This window comes from Lichenostomus cassidix, chromosome 3, assembly GCF_008360975.1.
Source record: "Lichenostomus cassidix isolate B80296 chromosome 3, HeHo_3.0, whole genome shotgun sequence".
Classification (NCBI taxonomy): Eukaryota; Metazoa; Chordata; class Aves; order Passeriformes; family Meliphagidae; genus Lichenostomus; species Lichenostomus cassidix.
The window spans coordinates 46,621,520-46,637,346 of record NC_139483.1 but is presented as its reverse complement, the minus strand read 5'-3'; the positions used below and the strand labels follow the sequence as shown (position 1 = coordinate 46,637,346).

At 38.1% G+C, this 15,827-nt stretch overlaps 1 protein-coding gene across 11 annotated transcripts in view; it reads left to right on the top strand.

Annotated features, from left to right (window-relative positions):
• Positions 1-10,612, top strand: part of STXBP5 (syntaxin binding protein 5) — a 104,741-nt gene extending 94,129 nt beyond the window's left edge. For all 11 annotated transcript variants that reach the window (XM_085055609.1, XM_085055599.1, XM_085055600.1 and 8 more), the window contains 4 exons: positions 823-988; positions 1,760-1,871; positions 3,990-4,210; positions 4,915-10,612. In XM_085055609.1, the coding sequence (XP_084911735.1) occupies positions 823-988; positions 1,760-1,871; positions 3,990-4,210; positions 4,915-4,956 (541 nt within the window). In that variant the 3' untranslated portion in view covers positions 4,957-10,612. The remainder of the gene's footprint in view (positions 1-822; positions 989-1,759; positions 1,872-3,989; positions 4,211-4,914) is intronic.
• The last annotated feature ends 5,215 nt before the right edge of the window (positions 10,613-15,827 follow it).

Below are 15,827 nucleotides of genomic sequence, written 5' to 3'. Positions count from 1 at the left end.
GAAGCTGTTTCTTGTATTATTGGGACAATTGCAGCTAAAAACTTTTGTAAATTTTTTTATGAGGACTTCACAGGGGATGTTTTGAAACAGTGGTTTATTTTGGGTTATATTTGTCAAGAAATTAGGTGTTTTGTCCCTTCTTACTTGTGTTTATTATTACATTGATGGAGAGGAATGTTTGGTAGAGGACCATTGTTGCAGCACAAGTGTGCTGTCTGTTCTTCAGTAGATTGATGCAGTAAGTTCTGCAGTTACATGTACAGAATCAGAAAATAGAAGGTAAGCAAACTTTGCTCTAAGAGGACTTTCTCCTAAAAATCTAGACAGAAAAAAAGAGGGAATTAATTCATAAGATTGTTTGAGGCTTCTGAATTCTGCTTTCCTATGACAGCACACCCATGTTTATTTCTAAATGTTCTTGAGGAGAGATCTTTTAGACTTGTATTTTTAGTCAAGGAGAAATTATTACCCTGAGAGAAGAGACAGGATGTTTAATTGTAAATGCTTGGTAGACACTTATGAAAATACCTTGGTAATTATTAAGTAATGCCTAATTTATTAAATAGTGAATTTGTGATTTACATGCTCAGACTATAATTTAAAAAATGCTTTTAAATGCCTCTGTGGTGCAGATGTTTAAATTTCACTCTTGAGGTGCTGCCTTGAAAAATGAGATTCTGTAACACCATTAAATTATACCAGTTTATGTGGTGCTCATGCAAATGGTGAAAATATTATGTATTGCAGTTTAAAAATGAGCCATTTGATCAATAATAGACATTCCTGCTATATTTAATGGGTTTTAAAATTCTCTTCCTTAAGTTTGCCAAGTTTAAGGCCATTGTTGGATGTATATTACCTGCCACTCACCAATATGCGGATAGCCAGAACATTCTGCTTCACCAATAATGGACAAGCACTCTATCTTGTCTCACCAACTGAAATACAGAGGCTCACCTACAGCCAAGAAACATGTGAAAATCTTCAGGTAATGAACTATTTTTAAAAAATCACTTTTTTCTTAGATACATTCTGAGCTGAGTACTGTAGCTTTTGTGATTGATTTTTTTTTCCCCCTTTTGTTTTCCTTCACTCTAGAGTCTAATTCCAGATTAATCACTTCTACATTAAATTTTTGTTTCATCCTGGCTATTGTAGTTAAATCAGTTTCTTACTTAATTTCATTTTGATCAACAGGAAATTTCCTCCTTTAACAAGCAGTTAAAATTCCCTTGATCAATTGGTGCTTGGGGGAGGTGTGTGCTGACACAAGTGGGGAATGCTAACTCAGGATATTTGAAGGAAGTTATTATGTATCAGGGGTATTAACAGCTTGAAAAATTCTCAGTCGTGCTTCAGTGTAGTAGCTGTACAGAATAATGAAATAGCAGAGATACAGGCTCTACTTTGGTGCTGCTATGTGGATATAAACATTTGTAGATCCAGTTTCAACAGTACAAAGTCAGGAGTCTTGCCCAAGTTGTTCAGGGGCAAATACAGCTTTACTTGAATGCATTTCTTTGCTTCTGAATTCCATGTGTTCTAAGCTTGCAACCATCTCTGAAGCAGATGGTTTGCATACATTCCTTAAAATGTTTTTAATTTTCTATTTCGAAACTCCGTCACCTTGCAAAGACAGATGCCCATTAAAGCATATTTATTTTGAAATTCAAATCCATTAAATAAATCCTGAAAGTGGAAGAACATTCCATTCTCTTTAATAATATATGCCTTTTTATGTCTCTTTTTCATTGCAAAGGAAATGTTGGGTGAGCTTTTCACTCCTGTAGAAACACCAGAAGCACCAAACAGGGGATTCTTTAAAGGTCTGTTCGGAGGTGGGGCACAGTCACTTGACAGAGAAGAACTCTGTAAGTCATATTAATTGTTCTTTTTCTGGTATTTCTACCCAAGGAAGCCAGTGATCCATGATAAAGATATAAACTGTGTTGATAGAACATTGCCTTTATAAAGAAGAAAGTAAAATAGGGAAAGACAAATACTTTTTCATAGATTTTGTGTTGTACACCTTACCAACAAAATCAGAAAAACTTGGTATGTTTTTTCACAGGTTCTTTTATCTCATTTATTCAGCAATTGATTAGTTGTACCACTTCTTTTAAAATCTAATTTTTATTCATCTTTATGAAGTGTGTAGTACTGACCATGATTTTATTTATGCTGGTAAACTGAAAGGGACTGTTTTTGGAGAGTGCTATTCTGGACAGTGAGAAAATTGAAACTTCACTCTACTTCAGTTATTTGCCAGAGTTTCCTCATTTTACTTGTGCAGAGATGCCTTAGGAATGAGAGCAAGGACAGAACTCTGATATTTCAATTCAGTCCTATATTTACAGGACAGTAAAATTCAGATTTGGCAAAATTTTCATTGCTTTTCTCTTTTTTTAATAACAATTTTTATTTACTGTAGTGGCATTCAGTATTTTTATATATTTATGGAAAACAGCTTCCATTTATTCAGAGTTTTGCTAGATACAAAACCATATTATGCAAGCTTATTTTTAAGAACCATTTTCTTATTAACCTGAAATTTATCTGTTAAAGTGGACAAGGTACCCTGCCAATCCTTTCTTTTTTTATGTTGGTTCTTTTGATCTCTACAATAAAAACTAAATTGCACTTCAATACTTCTGCCTGTACATTTTGAGCAAATATCAGTTACTTAGAGGTCACTTTCTAAGTTAAAGATTTCTTTTGTGGGTGTATATATATGTATGTATATATATGTATGCATGTATATGTAATACTATGGAAGGTTGGTCAATTATTCCAGTAGAGAAATTTATGTGCACAAATTATATTTTAATATGACCGGGACAGGGGAAAAATACCTTGTAACTTTAGAAGCTATCTCCTTATATCATTTCAAGTTTCCACCATTAAGTTTTGGCTTGGATCTTCAGAAGGAAAATAGTACTGAATGGAAAGAAAAAAAGACCTAATGAGTTGTAGCCTGAAAGTGGGTTCAATGACAATTCAAAAGACATCTGAGAATGTCTTTAAGTAGCCATATTTACCATGGGGATCACAGCAGAATCTGTAAAAAGTGAAATGATTTCTCTTTCTTATTTTGGGAATTCACAGAAAGATGTTTATAGTACTAATTTAAATGTAAATCATTCTTAATAGAAGCATAAAATAAAATCAGAAAATCTTGAAATACTGCATCAAAACATATTAGCAAGTTAATATTATTTTTCCTAGAGGCAGAAGAAAGAAAATATTTAAACTATATTTCATTGTTTAAAGCAAATGCATAAATTTCTGTAGTATATACAATTCTGCATGAGATTGGCACATCCATGAAGTGTCTAGATTGAACTGGGTGGCTGGTGTCCTATTATGAGCAAAGTTTATATAGTCAGTGCCATCACTGGTGTCTGGAGCTGTTCAGCTGACCATTCCTGCTGATTTGTTCTTACAGACATACTGTCTTTGTATGATTTACATAACGGGTTTTTTTGCAAGATTTTTACAATAATGACAGCATAGACACCTAATATTCAGGTGTCTGCATCTCAAATTGAACTTCCATCAAAGGAAACTTCTGCTGGTGGAGTCATGCTGGACTGTATTTTCAAAATTATCCTGCTTTGTCTGTTGAACTCAAAACAAATTCCATGTGAAATAAGCTAGTGAAATTCCATGTGAAATGTTGTGCTAGTAAAGTGTATTTTTAACATTTCTGTTGATGAACATGAGAATTTTAATTTCACACTTGAGCTGTGAAGAGGTTAGTTTTATAACCTGCCTGGAAACTTGAAAATATGTTTGAATATCTCAGTTTTAATGTAGTAACATGTCCTAATGTAGAACAGTGAGTGTTGCTCATAGTCATACCTACAATTATGTGTTTGGTCTCCATGCAAAGAAATTACACCTCTTATAAACTAGTTTCATTGATAATTGTGTACTAATGATAGAAAAACTTGCTGTTCTGTTTTTTCTGCTTTTGCAAATGCCTCCAGTTGGAGAATCAGCATCTGGGAAGGCATCAAGGAGTCTCGCCCAGCATATTCCTGGACCTGGGGGTATTGAAGGTGTCAAAGGAGCAGCCTCTGGTGTAGTTGGTGAACTAGCACGAGCCCGGTTGGCACTGGATGAAAGAGGACAGAAACTGGGAGAGCTGGAAGAAAAAACTGCAGCTATGCTTTACAGTGCTGATTCTTTCTCGAAACACGCTCATGAGGTGAGTATGTTACACTGAACATTAAACTGATCGTCAAATAAATACAAGTTCTGCAAGTGACTGTGTTCTGCAGAGGCATGTTAGAGGTATCTAAAGGGCATGCAGTTTTTCATTGATAAAGGATGCTTCCCTTCCATCTATCAACTGTTACTCCTTACTATTTAAGTACTGATGTAAACAGCTTTGGCTTGTGGCACATTGGTTTAGAGCATGCAGTCTGCTGGAGTGGCATGTAAGCTTCTAAATGTGTAACTCAATTCCCATTACTGCAAAAACTACTTACTTTCACTGAATTAGTAAGGAGAGTAATGCTTTAGGTCAGATTCCTGCTGTCCTTGAGAAAGGTCCTGTTGTATGCAAACCCCATGAATGCGAGTTTGCTTTTTTGCTCAGTAACTACATAGAATGGCTGTTCTCATCCATTTTCCTGCCAGCTTCTTTCCACACCCTAAACTCCTGTGCAACCACCCCATTCTCCCAAAAATGTCTTTTTCTGAGGCTGGATCACCAGCAATGATGCTACCATTAGAAAACTCATCATGCTAAACCCTCGGTGTTCAGCAATGTTGTTGCTGCAGCTTTGAGAAGCCTTGCTAAAGTCCTTCTTTCTCATGCTGTTTTGTGAGCATATAATTTGTTTCTGTCATTGTACTTTTTGGTACATTATAGAAACAGTAATTAGAAATTGTTTTTTGTTTTTTTAGATGATGTTGAAGTACAAAGACAAGAAGTGGTACCAATTCTGATGACGCTCATCAATTACATCTGTTTAATTTTGTCCTGATGAAAAAATCTTGTTTTTTCATTAGTTTTGGCAGGACCACTGAGATTTAAAGGAGTATTCACCATCGGATACTGTTGTTTCCTAGCACAAATGACACACTGTTTTACCTCAGTCATGGCTTTAACTGAGGAGCTTTATATCTAAGAAACACACACACACAAAAAACTTGAGTGTTTCTTAGCTGTTGGTTAGCACAGAGCTTGAACAGAGAAGGTAACTGGAACATATGGAAAAGAGAGTAAAGGGAAGATGTGGTGAGATGGGCAGGGGCAATGCAGGGTCAATCCTGTGTTAATATTTCATATGCCAAAAGTTTTTGTGCTACTGTAATTGCTGCCAGTGTTATACCCTCCTGTAAGGAGAGGCAATAAATCAGGGGTCCAAGAGCTGGAATCAAGTTGTTTGTCTTTCTGGACAGTAGCTGATTTACAATTACCCTCTCTAGGACTCGCTATATTTACCATTATTGTTGAAGAAGAGTTGAAGTTTGCTGTCATTTCTTTCCTTGGAAAAGCTGGAAGCTTGGAAGATTTCTTATTGAAAATTGTATACATAGTTGACCTGTGCATAGTCTTTTCTTGGACCCCTGATCTAGTATTCTTGTATTCACATCATATTCTGTGACGTGCAAAACAAAAGAATACATAATTTTTGCATTAAAAAAGTCAAGTGAATAATATGACTGGAATGTGTCATGCTGAGAGTTTTCATTTGTGTTATGGCTGTGCAATGTGAAATGTGGTAACATCTTCCTTGTGGTAAGAATTCTTCAACTTCTGTTCACTTAAATACTATTTTTTGCCAAAAATTGTTATTGGTTCAGGTTGTGTAACATTGAAAATTGGCTGTGGGTTCCAGTCATGCTGTGAGTTTTTATAAATGTTTAACAGAATGTATCTTTACAGCCATTAATTAAAATAGCTGAGATAGTTTTGCTCAAAACTTAAGTTCTAGATGCCCCTTTAGTCCTTTACTATGAAATCAGATAACCTTGGACTCAGGTTTTCAAAGTTTCACACATCATGGAGGTGCTGATGCATGAATAATGGCAAGCAAGCATCTAATACTTGACAATTGTCAGTATGTTGTTCAGCAAATCTCTAAGTTCTGCTAGTAGAGCTGTTTCACAAGTACCTGTCTCAGCCCCTCCCAGCACTAAAGGCAGTTAGCCTAAAGTTTGGATTTAGTCTCTAAAGCAGTGTTAGCAGTGTAAGCAGTGGTAAAATGTGCACAAAAACTTCAAGAATTGGTGAAATTATGTTCAGTTTGGGTGAGGTAAATAATACAGCTGAGCTAATTTGTAATGGCTGCTGCACTAAAGCTATATCAGTGTGAATGACCAGAGCTCTTTTTAAAAGAGAGCATCCCTTAAAATAAATGCTTGCATTTCAAAAATTCATTTAGACCATTTTTCTCAAAGTAGGAATAGTTTTGTTTTATAGAAGGAAGTACTTAGACGCTGATAAGTCTACATTGTCTGAAATTAATCACTTGGGTTTGCTTCTCCAAGCATTGCATTTTGTGTGCTTTTTTTCACAATCTTTCTGAATGTTCCCAAAGCAAAACCTTGGTTATATTTGTATTGTGAAGTGATGTTGCAGGTACACAGATAAGGCAACCTTACAAAACACCTAAAGGATGCGAAATACTGAAGTTACTTATGGTTCTTAAATCACTTTTCAAATGAGAGGCAAATATGGTTGGGGTTTGTAGCACAAACTGATAAATTTTCTCACTTTATGTATAGCAACGTTTAATTTAAAAAGACAATTGAATTGTGTTGCCAGTATGAGGGCATCCCCTGCTATGTCCACTGTTCAAAGAACTTAACAAATGAGAATGTGACAATTTGAACAAGCAGTATTATGATTTTTGATGGCTCTGTCCCATAACTACTGAGGCAATGTTCACTTGAGTTACTTAACTCAGTTTGCCATGCAATATTTGCCTCTGCATGTTAATTTATTTTTTAGTGTCTAATTAATGCATATTTAACACCATTTGTGAGACATCCAGGTAGAAGAAAACTAGACAAACCAGTACCCATACCAAGTCCAAAAAACCCCACCCTAGCTGACACTTGTCCCCCTCCTTGTTTCACATTTATAAATTGAGATGACTCATAATTATTTGACCTGGTGAAGATAAACTGTTTCAGGACAACAGAATCCTGGGAAATTAACCTGTTCAGGCACCGGGGGAGAGGATTGTAAAAGTATTCTTCAACAAATTATGGTATCATTCAGTGGAAGATCACCTTGGCTTGAAAGGAAAGCATACTTAACTTTCTCATCAAGACACATTTGACAACCACCAGCAAGCAAAAAAATAAGAGGCAATGAGAGATCATCTGCCAATACAAGAAGAGTAGTGGCTTTTTTGGTGTTAGAGAATCTATCATAGTTGAATCTCTTCTGTTGCTTATGTTCAGGGCATGCTTCTAGATATGAAGACTAATGACATGATTGCTCATGAGATAAACACACAAATGGTTCTTGGTCAACAAAAGGGGCTATGTACAATTTTAGTCAAAAATGTTACTTTTTCCTTCCCAATGGAAGGAAGGTGATCATAAACACATCATTGCATCTTATTGTGCTATTGGTGGTGCACCTTTTGTACAGCAAAGTGTATTGAAATCCTTGCGGGGAAGCACCCCGGATTTTTTTGCTAGCATTTTAGTTGTGTGAAATTTTTTAGAGTGTCTGGAAAACTATAAAATACAATTGAGCTATTACTTTTTTTTTTTTTTAATGAAAGTAAGAAACTACCTGCTGCTACCTATCTGTTTATATGTAGTGTGTCTCATTAGGAACTGTAAACTGAAGAAGCTTTTCTTCACCTTAGTCCTGCCAAATCGTAACTTTTGAATCCTGGTGTGTGTAAATATGTGTGTATTCCAAATCAGTCTGAAAGTGTCACACCACAGGCATCTCCAGTGATTTGTTCTTCAGCAGTCAGTCAGTTATAAAGTATAGTAATATATAGCTGTGTTCCTTGTCTGTCTTTATGCAAAGTTTTCGTGCCTGAGGTGGTATTTGCATGGCAGGTGATACTGGAAAGCTACATCCAAAGGAGGATTTTTGGAAGCAAGTTCATTTAGTTTTTTGGGTTTTTTCCCTTTAGTTTTCCTTTTATTTTCCTTTCTGTTTGTTTGGGTTTTGATTTGGTTTTGGTTTTTTTTATGGCATTTTGATTTGGTTTGGGTTTCTTTGGAGGGGTGGGAATTTGTTTGGCTTTGTTTACTTTTTTTTTTCCTTTGCTTGATTAATGGCACTGATCTTACCTGAACTTTTAAACTTGAATTTTTCCTGCACTTTAATTCAATCATGGTATTTTATTCCTTAATTTAGTTTCTGCATTTGTGCAGTTCAGGTTCATTATTTGTATATAAACACATATGTTCAATAAAGACTTTAGAACAGATTACTTTCAGGCACCTTTGCTAATTATGTGATTTATTTAGAATGTGTGTTTTCTTAGCAAAATATGTATATACAATATAGAATCTAATGAAAGGCACGTATTCTGTGTCAGCATTCAGTTTATAAATTACTGCAACACTTTCACATTTGTTACTAGATAATACAAAAGAAATCTGTTATATTTATACATACTGCTTAAGAATATACTTTTAGTTTTAAATAATTTTTATATGTACACTTCTACCTTTAATTTTAAAAAGACTTACGTTCAAGTTTTAAGTCAAAGTACTTAAAGTATGTATATTATCCATAGAAGTTGTTTTAAGCTTATGAATACATTCATATCTCATATCGAGATGATACAATTACTAAGCAATGAAAACAAATAGCCCATTTTGCTTTGCAGAAAATAATCAATTACTTTTACCTCCCATTTTGAACATTCTTAAACAATTCCCCAAGTATGGAGCAGGAAGATAGGGAACCAGCTTAATATAAAAGTTTTCTCAATAGCTGCAGTCCGTGGCTGACTGATTTTCTACGGTTTGGGTTTTTTTCTGGTACACATGAGAGACTTTTCAGCTCTATTTCTTGGACTTTTAAAATTCTCCAAAATTGAATTGAGGATTGTCCAATAAACATTTTCTTTGAGTAATCTGTGTATTTTGATTATACATCAGCTCTTTACATGTAAATCAGGGTTGGGTTTTACATGGGTTTGTTTTGATTTTTTTGTATCCGAAACACGTGTTGGAAAACCTAAAGAGTCTGTGGCTGAAGTGCCCTCTGCTTTCTCCTCGTGGTTTCACACGTGTGGGAGGGAAGGACTGCAGTGCCTTGTCTCCCTCTCCAAGTAGAAGGGCAACTTGTCTGTTGAATCTTTCCTCATGCCAGCCAATTTCCTTGATAATTCATGTGAATCTTTTTGGGTTTGCTACTACCACAAAACCTTCAAGTACTCTCTAGACAGAAATTAATGATGGTTGAGGGGTGGAAGTGAACAAACAGGACAAAAAAGGTGTCGTGTAGGTGAATCAGCTAAACCAATTTTACTTCCATTGTCACTGAAAAGCTAACCTGGGCAAATTTCTTCTTTTTAAGTCCATTGTAAAGATGTGCTCTATATCTACCTTACAACTGTTTCGAGGCAGATGAGTGTACTGTTTCTGGGTTCTTTGACACCTTATGAAGTTTAGAATTAAAGATGAGGGCATTCATTTTTAAAAAGTGAAAAAAGGGAAGAAGATAAATGAGGCAGAAACATCAAACAATCAAATGAAAGATGTCAATCAGTATTTCTTTTAGTATTTCATGTGCACCTAGAAATGTTAAAACTAACCTACAGCTGTAGGTTACTTTGATGCTTGTATTTCTTTATGTTAGTACCTAAGTTATGTATTACAAGGCAAATAACTAGAAGTTAAACTGTTTCAGTTGAAAACATGTAAGGAGTTGTATGTGGATTACCACTACCATTCAGTAATAGGTGATAGAAAGGGAGAGGGGTGGGAACATGTTTTAAATATTCCCTTTTAAAACAGAATTGTAAATAAGCAGTACTGTGTTATTTTAGACCTGAGCTCTGCTATCTGTAGTGGTTAGAACTAGGAAAACATGCTGCTTTCTAGTTATGCTGCTGTTTCATTGTACCAGCACCATGGGGGAAAAAAAATACATCCGTAAATTTTTCTAACATTGCCCACTCCTGGGTAAGCATGCTTGATGTGTAGCAGTTCTCGTTTATGAATATGTTAGTGTGTACATGTGTGTTTTCTTTTTCCCTTATGTTCATTGCAACTTATTCTTCAGTTAAGTCTTGCTGAGCCCCACTAGCTCTTCTGAGGATGATTACTGGAATATGCATTTTTAGGTAGGGTTGCAAATCCATCTGTCTACAAATATAGTTTCATATGAACTGCAAACTGTACTGTTACAAACTCAACTATGTTAGATTGCATAGAGTTATTTTACTTACATGTACTTGGACTGAATTATGTCATCATAACAAAGTTAAAAAATTAAGTATGGAATATTTTTGTAAATAAAAATACCTGTGCAGCTGGTATTTTAAATTTAAAATGTATTATACATTAATGTTTCAGAAAAAAATGTTCATATATGTGTATATGAATGTGTCATTATGCTGAAGGGCTCTTGATTGGGCAAAATAAACTATTCAAATCTCTCCTGAAATGAGTGGAGCTTACTCCTTTTCTTCCTGACCACTTGTTTTCCTGCTGGCTGGAGCAGCAGGAAGGTGTGAGCTGTGCTTTATAACGAGCAGAGCAGTGTGTGCTGGAAGCTTTGGCAGCCAGGCTGACGGGGAGCAGCCCTGAAGGAGCCAGAGAGGTGGGAAATGGTTCATGCTCAGTGATGTCCCCAAGCGTGTCTGAAAACTCTGAGATGTGCATGCTGCTGGTGACAATGTGAAGTCCTACTATCTTTTTAATCTGCTGGAAGAGTTAAGGTCATTCATTGACAGACTCAGTAAAGCAAACTATTTTTTGTACCTGCATTTTGTCAGTGTTTATTAAGTGAAGAATCCAGTGTGTATGGGGAGAAGAGATGAAACTGATTATTTTTTTTCTTTGCCATATTTACAGTACAGCAGATGTATTATTTTCTTGGATTGAGGCTCAGCTTTTCCACAGACCAGTTTCCAGCTTGCAGTCTATTAAATTTGCTGTCTTTTGCTGTTGGGGAGAGAGGGAAACAAACAACCCACCTTTGTAAACATACTGTCAGTGATGGGGAAATAATGAATCTGAAGAGAGACTTGGGCAGTAAATTTGAGATGTGAAATTGCTGTACCTTGGAGAAATTTTTGGAATCTCATGATGTCAAATAGCAAAATATTTCACTGCTGGTTATTTTAGTGAGAACACAGTTTCATCTGTGGGAAAAGTCAGCTAGTTCCAGACTTCTGTGTTCTCGTTTTGTTTTTTCTTTAATATCTGATAGTTACACATAATGAGCTGGAAGCTCGGCAGTGCATGGAGTTATAAAGAGGGTAATGTATTGGAATGAAAAAATTGTTTTATCTTCAGTTTAATTGGATTGAAGATATTTGGAGCTGTCACACAGCCTCCAGCTACTCGCTAGCTCTGGTAGTCTCCAATAAAAGTAAAAAAGCTACAGGAAAGGTTGCTCTCTCCCTGTGGGTACTGTGGGACTTCACAGATCAATGGACTGACAAGAGGGGAGTGCCAGAATGAGGTTGCAAAGTGAAGCTCTTTGATTTAGTGAAACTCAGAATTTGATGAGACCTATATTAACACTTGGTTCCTTTGCACATCATGTGTTTCAACAGTTTTGGTGCCAATGTACTGTAAATTAAATATATTTAAGACCTACAGACATATAATTATATGCCCAACAGTACTTTCCTTACCCAGATTTTTTTACTGGGAATTTTCATCCAGGTAGGGTCACTGAACCACCCCTCCTTGTTGCCCACTGGCCTGGGTGCTCCCTGGTTTCCCTGGGATATCCCTGACCTTGCCTGCTCCCTCCTCCTCCTCCCTGCACCTGGACTGCTCCCTTGGCCATGGGTCAGCCGAGCCAGAGGCACTGTCTGTTTCTTCCCTCAGGAGAAAAGGTTGCAGGCTTGCTGGAGGCATCCCAGTCTGGCTTAAGGAAATGGAATGTTTTCCCCCACAGTCCTGCACTGAGATAAACCCACAAGAGCAGGATGTCAGCAAGCACCAGTCTCTCACCTCCTAGTTTGCTGGCTGATTTTTCACAATGTGTAATTAATGCTCCCTCAGTAAGGGCTTGGGGGCTTGCATATGCAACTCATTAGGGTAGCAGAGTTCTGCTCAGCTGCTGTAGCAAACAGTTTTCTGTATTTTTCAGCCACAGGACAGTCTGGGCCAAGGCTTTTGCACAGGCTGCTCAGCAGGAGGAAGCTTTACCCACCTCCACTGCACTAGGTGAGACCTGGGGAACACTCCTTTAGCCTCAAACACTCATTTACAGCTGTTGGATTCCAACACAGAAGGGCTGATAGAGGACTGTAGCAAAGCCACAGTCAAGATAAAAATGGAAAAGCTGATGTGTTTTGGAGCTGCATGAATGCAGGTAGCTGCATTTCTGTATCCTGCTGCAGTCACAGTGTGACCAGGACTTGATAGAGAGTTGAGTGTTTTAAGAGGTTTGTAATCAAAATGTCAGACTGGGCTTATGTTTTGATAAGTTTACAAACTGCTCTGTCTAATTAAGCAGACATAATGAGAAATTTTATATAACTGTGATTTCTGTGGTACAAGACACTCCTGGAAAGAATAACGTGGAATGCAGTCTCCTGTGATAGAGTTAACAGAAAACAATTTCAAGCTGGTATCCCCTAATTCTCTTGTGCACCTGCAACTCTCTTAGCACCACTTGAGTTAAGTACTTTTTATGTGAGTGTTTGTGTCACCTACTGACTGTGATGCTTTCTCTTCCAGGATCTCCAAGGACCCAGCACAGTGGTCCAGGGTCTCGTGAGAGTTTTCTTCCTTAGAGTTGCTGTATTCAGACTGAGTATGCACATGTCTGTTGTTCAAGATGTATGTCAGAACTTAATTTACATAAGGAAGAACTGTTAGGTTTTTCTTTTTTAAGTATCTCCTATGAAAGGGTTAGAAAAAAAGACTAATCAAGGTCATTGCATCAGGTTTTCTTTTTAATATGCTCAAACTGAAAGTCAATTATAGGTATGAACTTGAAGGCCCTTTATCTCCCATTTTATATTTAGCAGAGCAGTTTCTGGTTGGGTTTTAGAGTTCCCAAGCACTCCACAGATTTTTTTCAAGACATTTGGGACATTCTCTATTCTGCTGTTTCAGTTAAGCCCCTTTAAAAAAAACGGGTTTTTTTACACATTTTAAAAAATAATTTGTTCTCAGCGCAGGATCCATGGAAGTTGCATTGACTTCTAGAGCTTTCCCTCATTTTTAAAATGCCAGTAGTTGGTTTGGCTCTATGTCTGGTACGCAACTGCCTTGTTAGGATTCTACTGGAAGTAGCTGCTTACTCTCCAGGGGTCTCGTTATGCTGCATGAGCCAGTTTTGGAAAGTGGCTTGTGGGCTGTAGTCACCAATGCAAACTTTCTTTAGGTAAAGAAAACTGAAGAATATCTAAATATGGCTGAGGTTGGGAGGCTCTGACAGCAGGATCACAACTACTTGAAAGTATTTAGCAGATTATGCCCTAAGGGACAATAGAAAATCTCTCCCTGTGCCCTCTGCAGGAACAGTGCAGCCTCTTGGGATTTGCATTATGTTGGACCTGGGGAGCATTGCATCTGATGCCATTCACTATTTTATTGTATTTCCATGGTAGGAATGGGGATGGCTGAAGTGGATGCAGAGTTCAGTGAGTTTTAACTCAGACTATCTAGCAAAGAATAAATGTGGTCTTTCAAAATACAAAATGACAGGGATTGGCCATGTACCACATCCTGGAGAGCAAATTTCAAGCCTGAAAACCCCACTCCTTGTGATTTAACCTGGGGAAAAAGCAAAACATATGTGAATAATGGTACCTTGCTGTATTCCCCCACTGGACTGATGGGAAGCAATAACCTAAAATTTTTCCTGTAGCTGTTAAAGGAATTTCTTTATATCTGCACTATAAGCATTAAGGTTGTCATTTGCTCTCAGTCAGAGTGTGAGTTGCATGTATTGCTGTATCGTTGAGCTACTATTGTTGGTCTACCACCTGATTGTTACAGGCAATGTGAAAACATGGAAAAAATGTGGATCTAAGCCTGTGGTCCCATAGGCTTCAGCCTGGTAAAAGCATTTGCAGCTTAGCTCAGAGAGGCAAGGAGGCAGAAACAAGAAAGAGGCTTGAGCTGGTTGGCACAACACCAGTTCTCTTCATGACAAATTTTTGCAGCTATTGTTCCAAAGAAAGGCTTTTAAGGATCCATTTAAAATGAGAAAAAGTGATGGTTTGTGCATTTACAAGGAGCTGCTCCCTAACATAAACAGCATGGAAAAAGAGAAGTTGGACTGTTTGAAAAATCTAACCAGAAGTGGTAGTGTTTGGCACAATTCACTGATCATGAGAGACCTGGCATCCCACTGAAGGAGCAGTGATAGCTCTGGAGGGGACAGGGTGCTGAGAAGGCAATGGACATGGAGACAAGCTGCTTGCATTTGCTGCTCTGGGGAGAAGGCAGCACAGGGGAAGATGACAAGCCTGATAGCAGGCTCTGAAATTACTTCTGTGGCTGTGTTGTGTAGGATGACATTTGTCAGAACTAGAGGAAAGTATCTAAATGGAGCTTTGTCATGGGGATGTCTACAGCAGGGTTTGCTTTAGAAGAGGTGCACCAAAAAGGGCCCATGAGGTAGCCCCATTGTCAGCACCTGGAGAGAGCAGCTGGAAATGATGCCCAGGGAAATACCTGCTTGACCAGAGGACCCATGTTATCCCAGGCATCACTTCATGTACAGACACTACCAGACATGTGCTATGTGTTTCCAGTCACACCTAGAGCAGACCTGTGGCTTGTGACAGCCAGGAGGGACTGGCCTCAAATTTGTCTGTCTGCCAGGGCGAGGAGAGCGCTGACCCCAGGGCTCTGCTCTTGGTGGTGAGAAGCTGAGAGCCACAGTCTGCCATTGCTGCCTCAGCCCCTGAATCCAGACCAGAGTCTCTGTGCTCCTCAGAGTGATGCCAGGGGGGTTCTTGTCCTTTGCAGTTGGTGGGAGGTGACTCAGGTACCCCTTATGTGCTCCTGCTGGCTTCCCTGACTCTGACATTGGAATTCTGAGCCCCAAGATCTTCCAAGCAGGCTATGAACTGAATGAAGATACAACCTCTGATTCTACAGTTCTTTCTCTTCAAGAAAAGACCATTACCCTCCACTGCTCTGGGCCAAATTAACCGCAAATGTTTCTTAATCTAAGAATGCAGCTTCATTCAGTGCACTAAAATGTGGCCACAGCTGTCCAAAGAGCACTGCAGATGCAAACACCCTCTGGTGCAAAGAAATTGAGTTGCAGAGTTCCCTTCCTTTTCGCCTCACAGTTGCATTTCTGCAGGTCTGCCATGCCTTGGGACACTTGCTCCCTGCAGGCAATGCACATGATATAGGAGCAGACCTTTTCATTCATTCTCAGAGTTTTCAGTGAAGTGTCACATTCTGGCTGAAGACTCATGAGACAGGGCTTTCATGGGCATGCCACATTTCTGAGCTTCCCTGCTAGGTCTCTGTGAGTGGGATCTGCAGCAGACTCAGGCTCAGCAGCAAACGTGCCCTGTAGTAATAAGCCCCATGGTTCTCAGGCACCAGAAAGCTGTTCATGGGAGGAGTACTGGTAATATTGCAAATTAATGAGCAAAGAGTCATCCCCTTCTCATCATTACTACCCATCCTACTCTGGAGTGAAATAAAAGCCCTCCCTGCTCCAC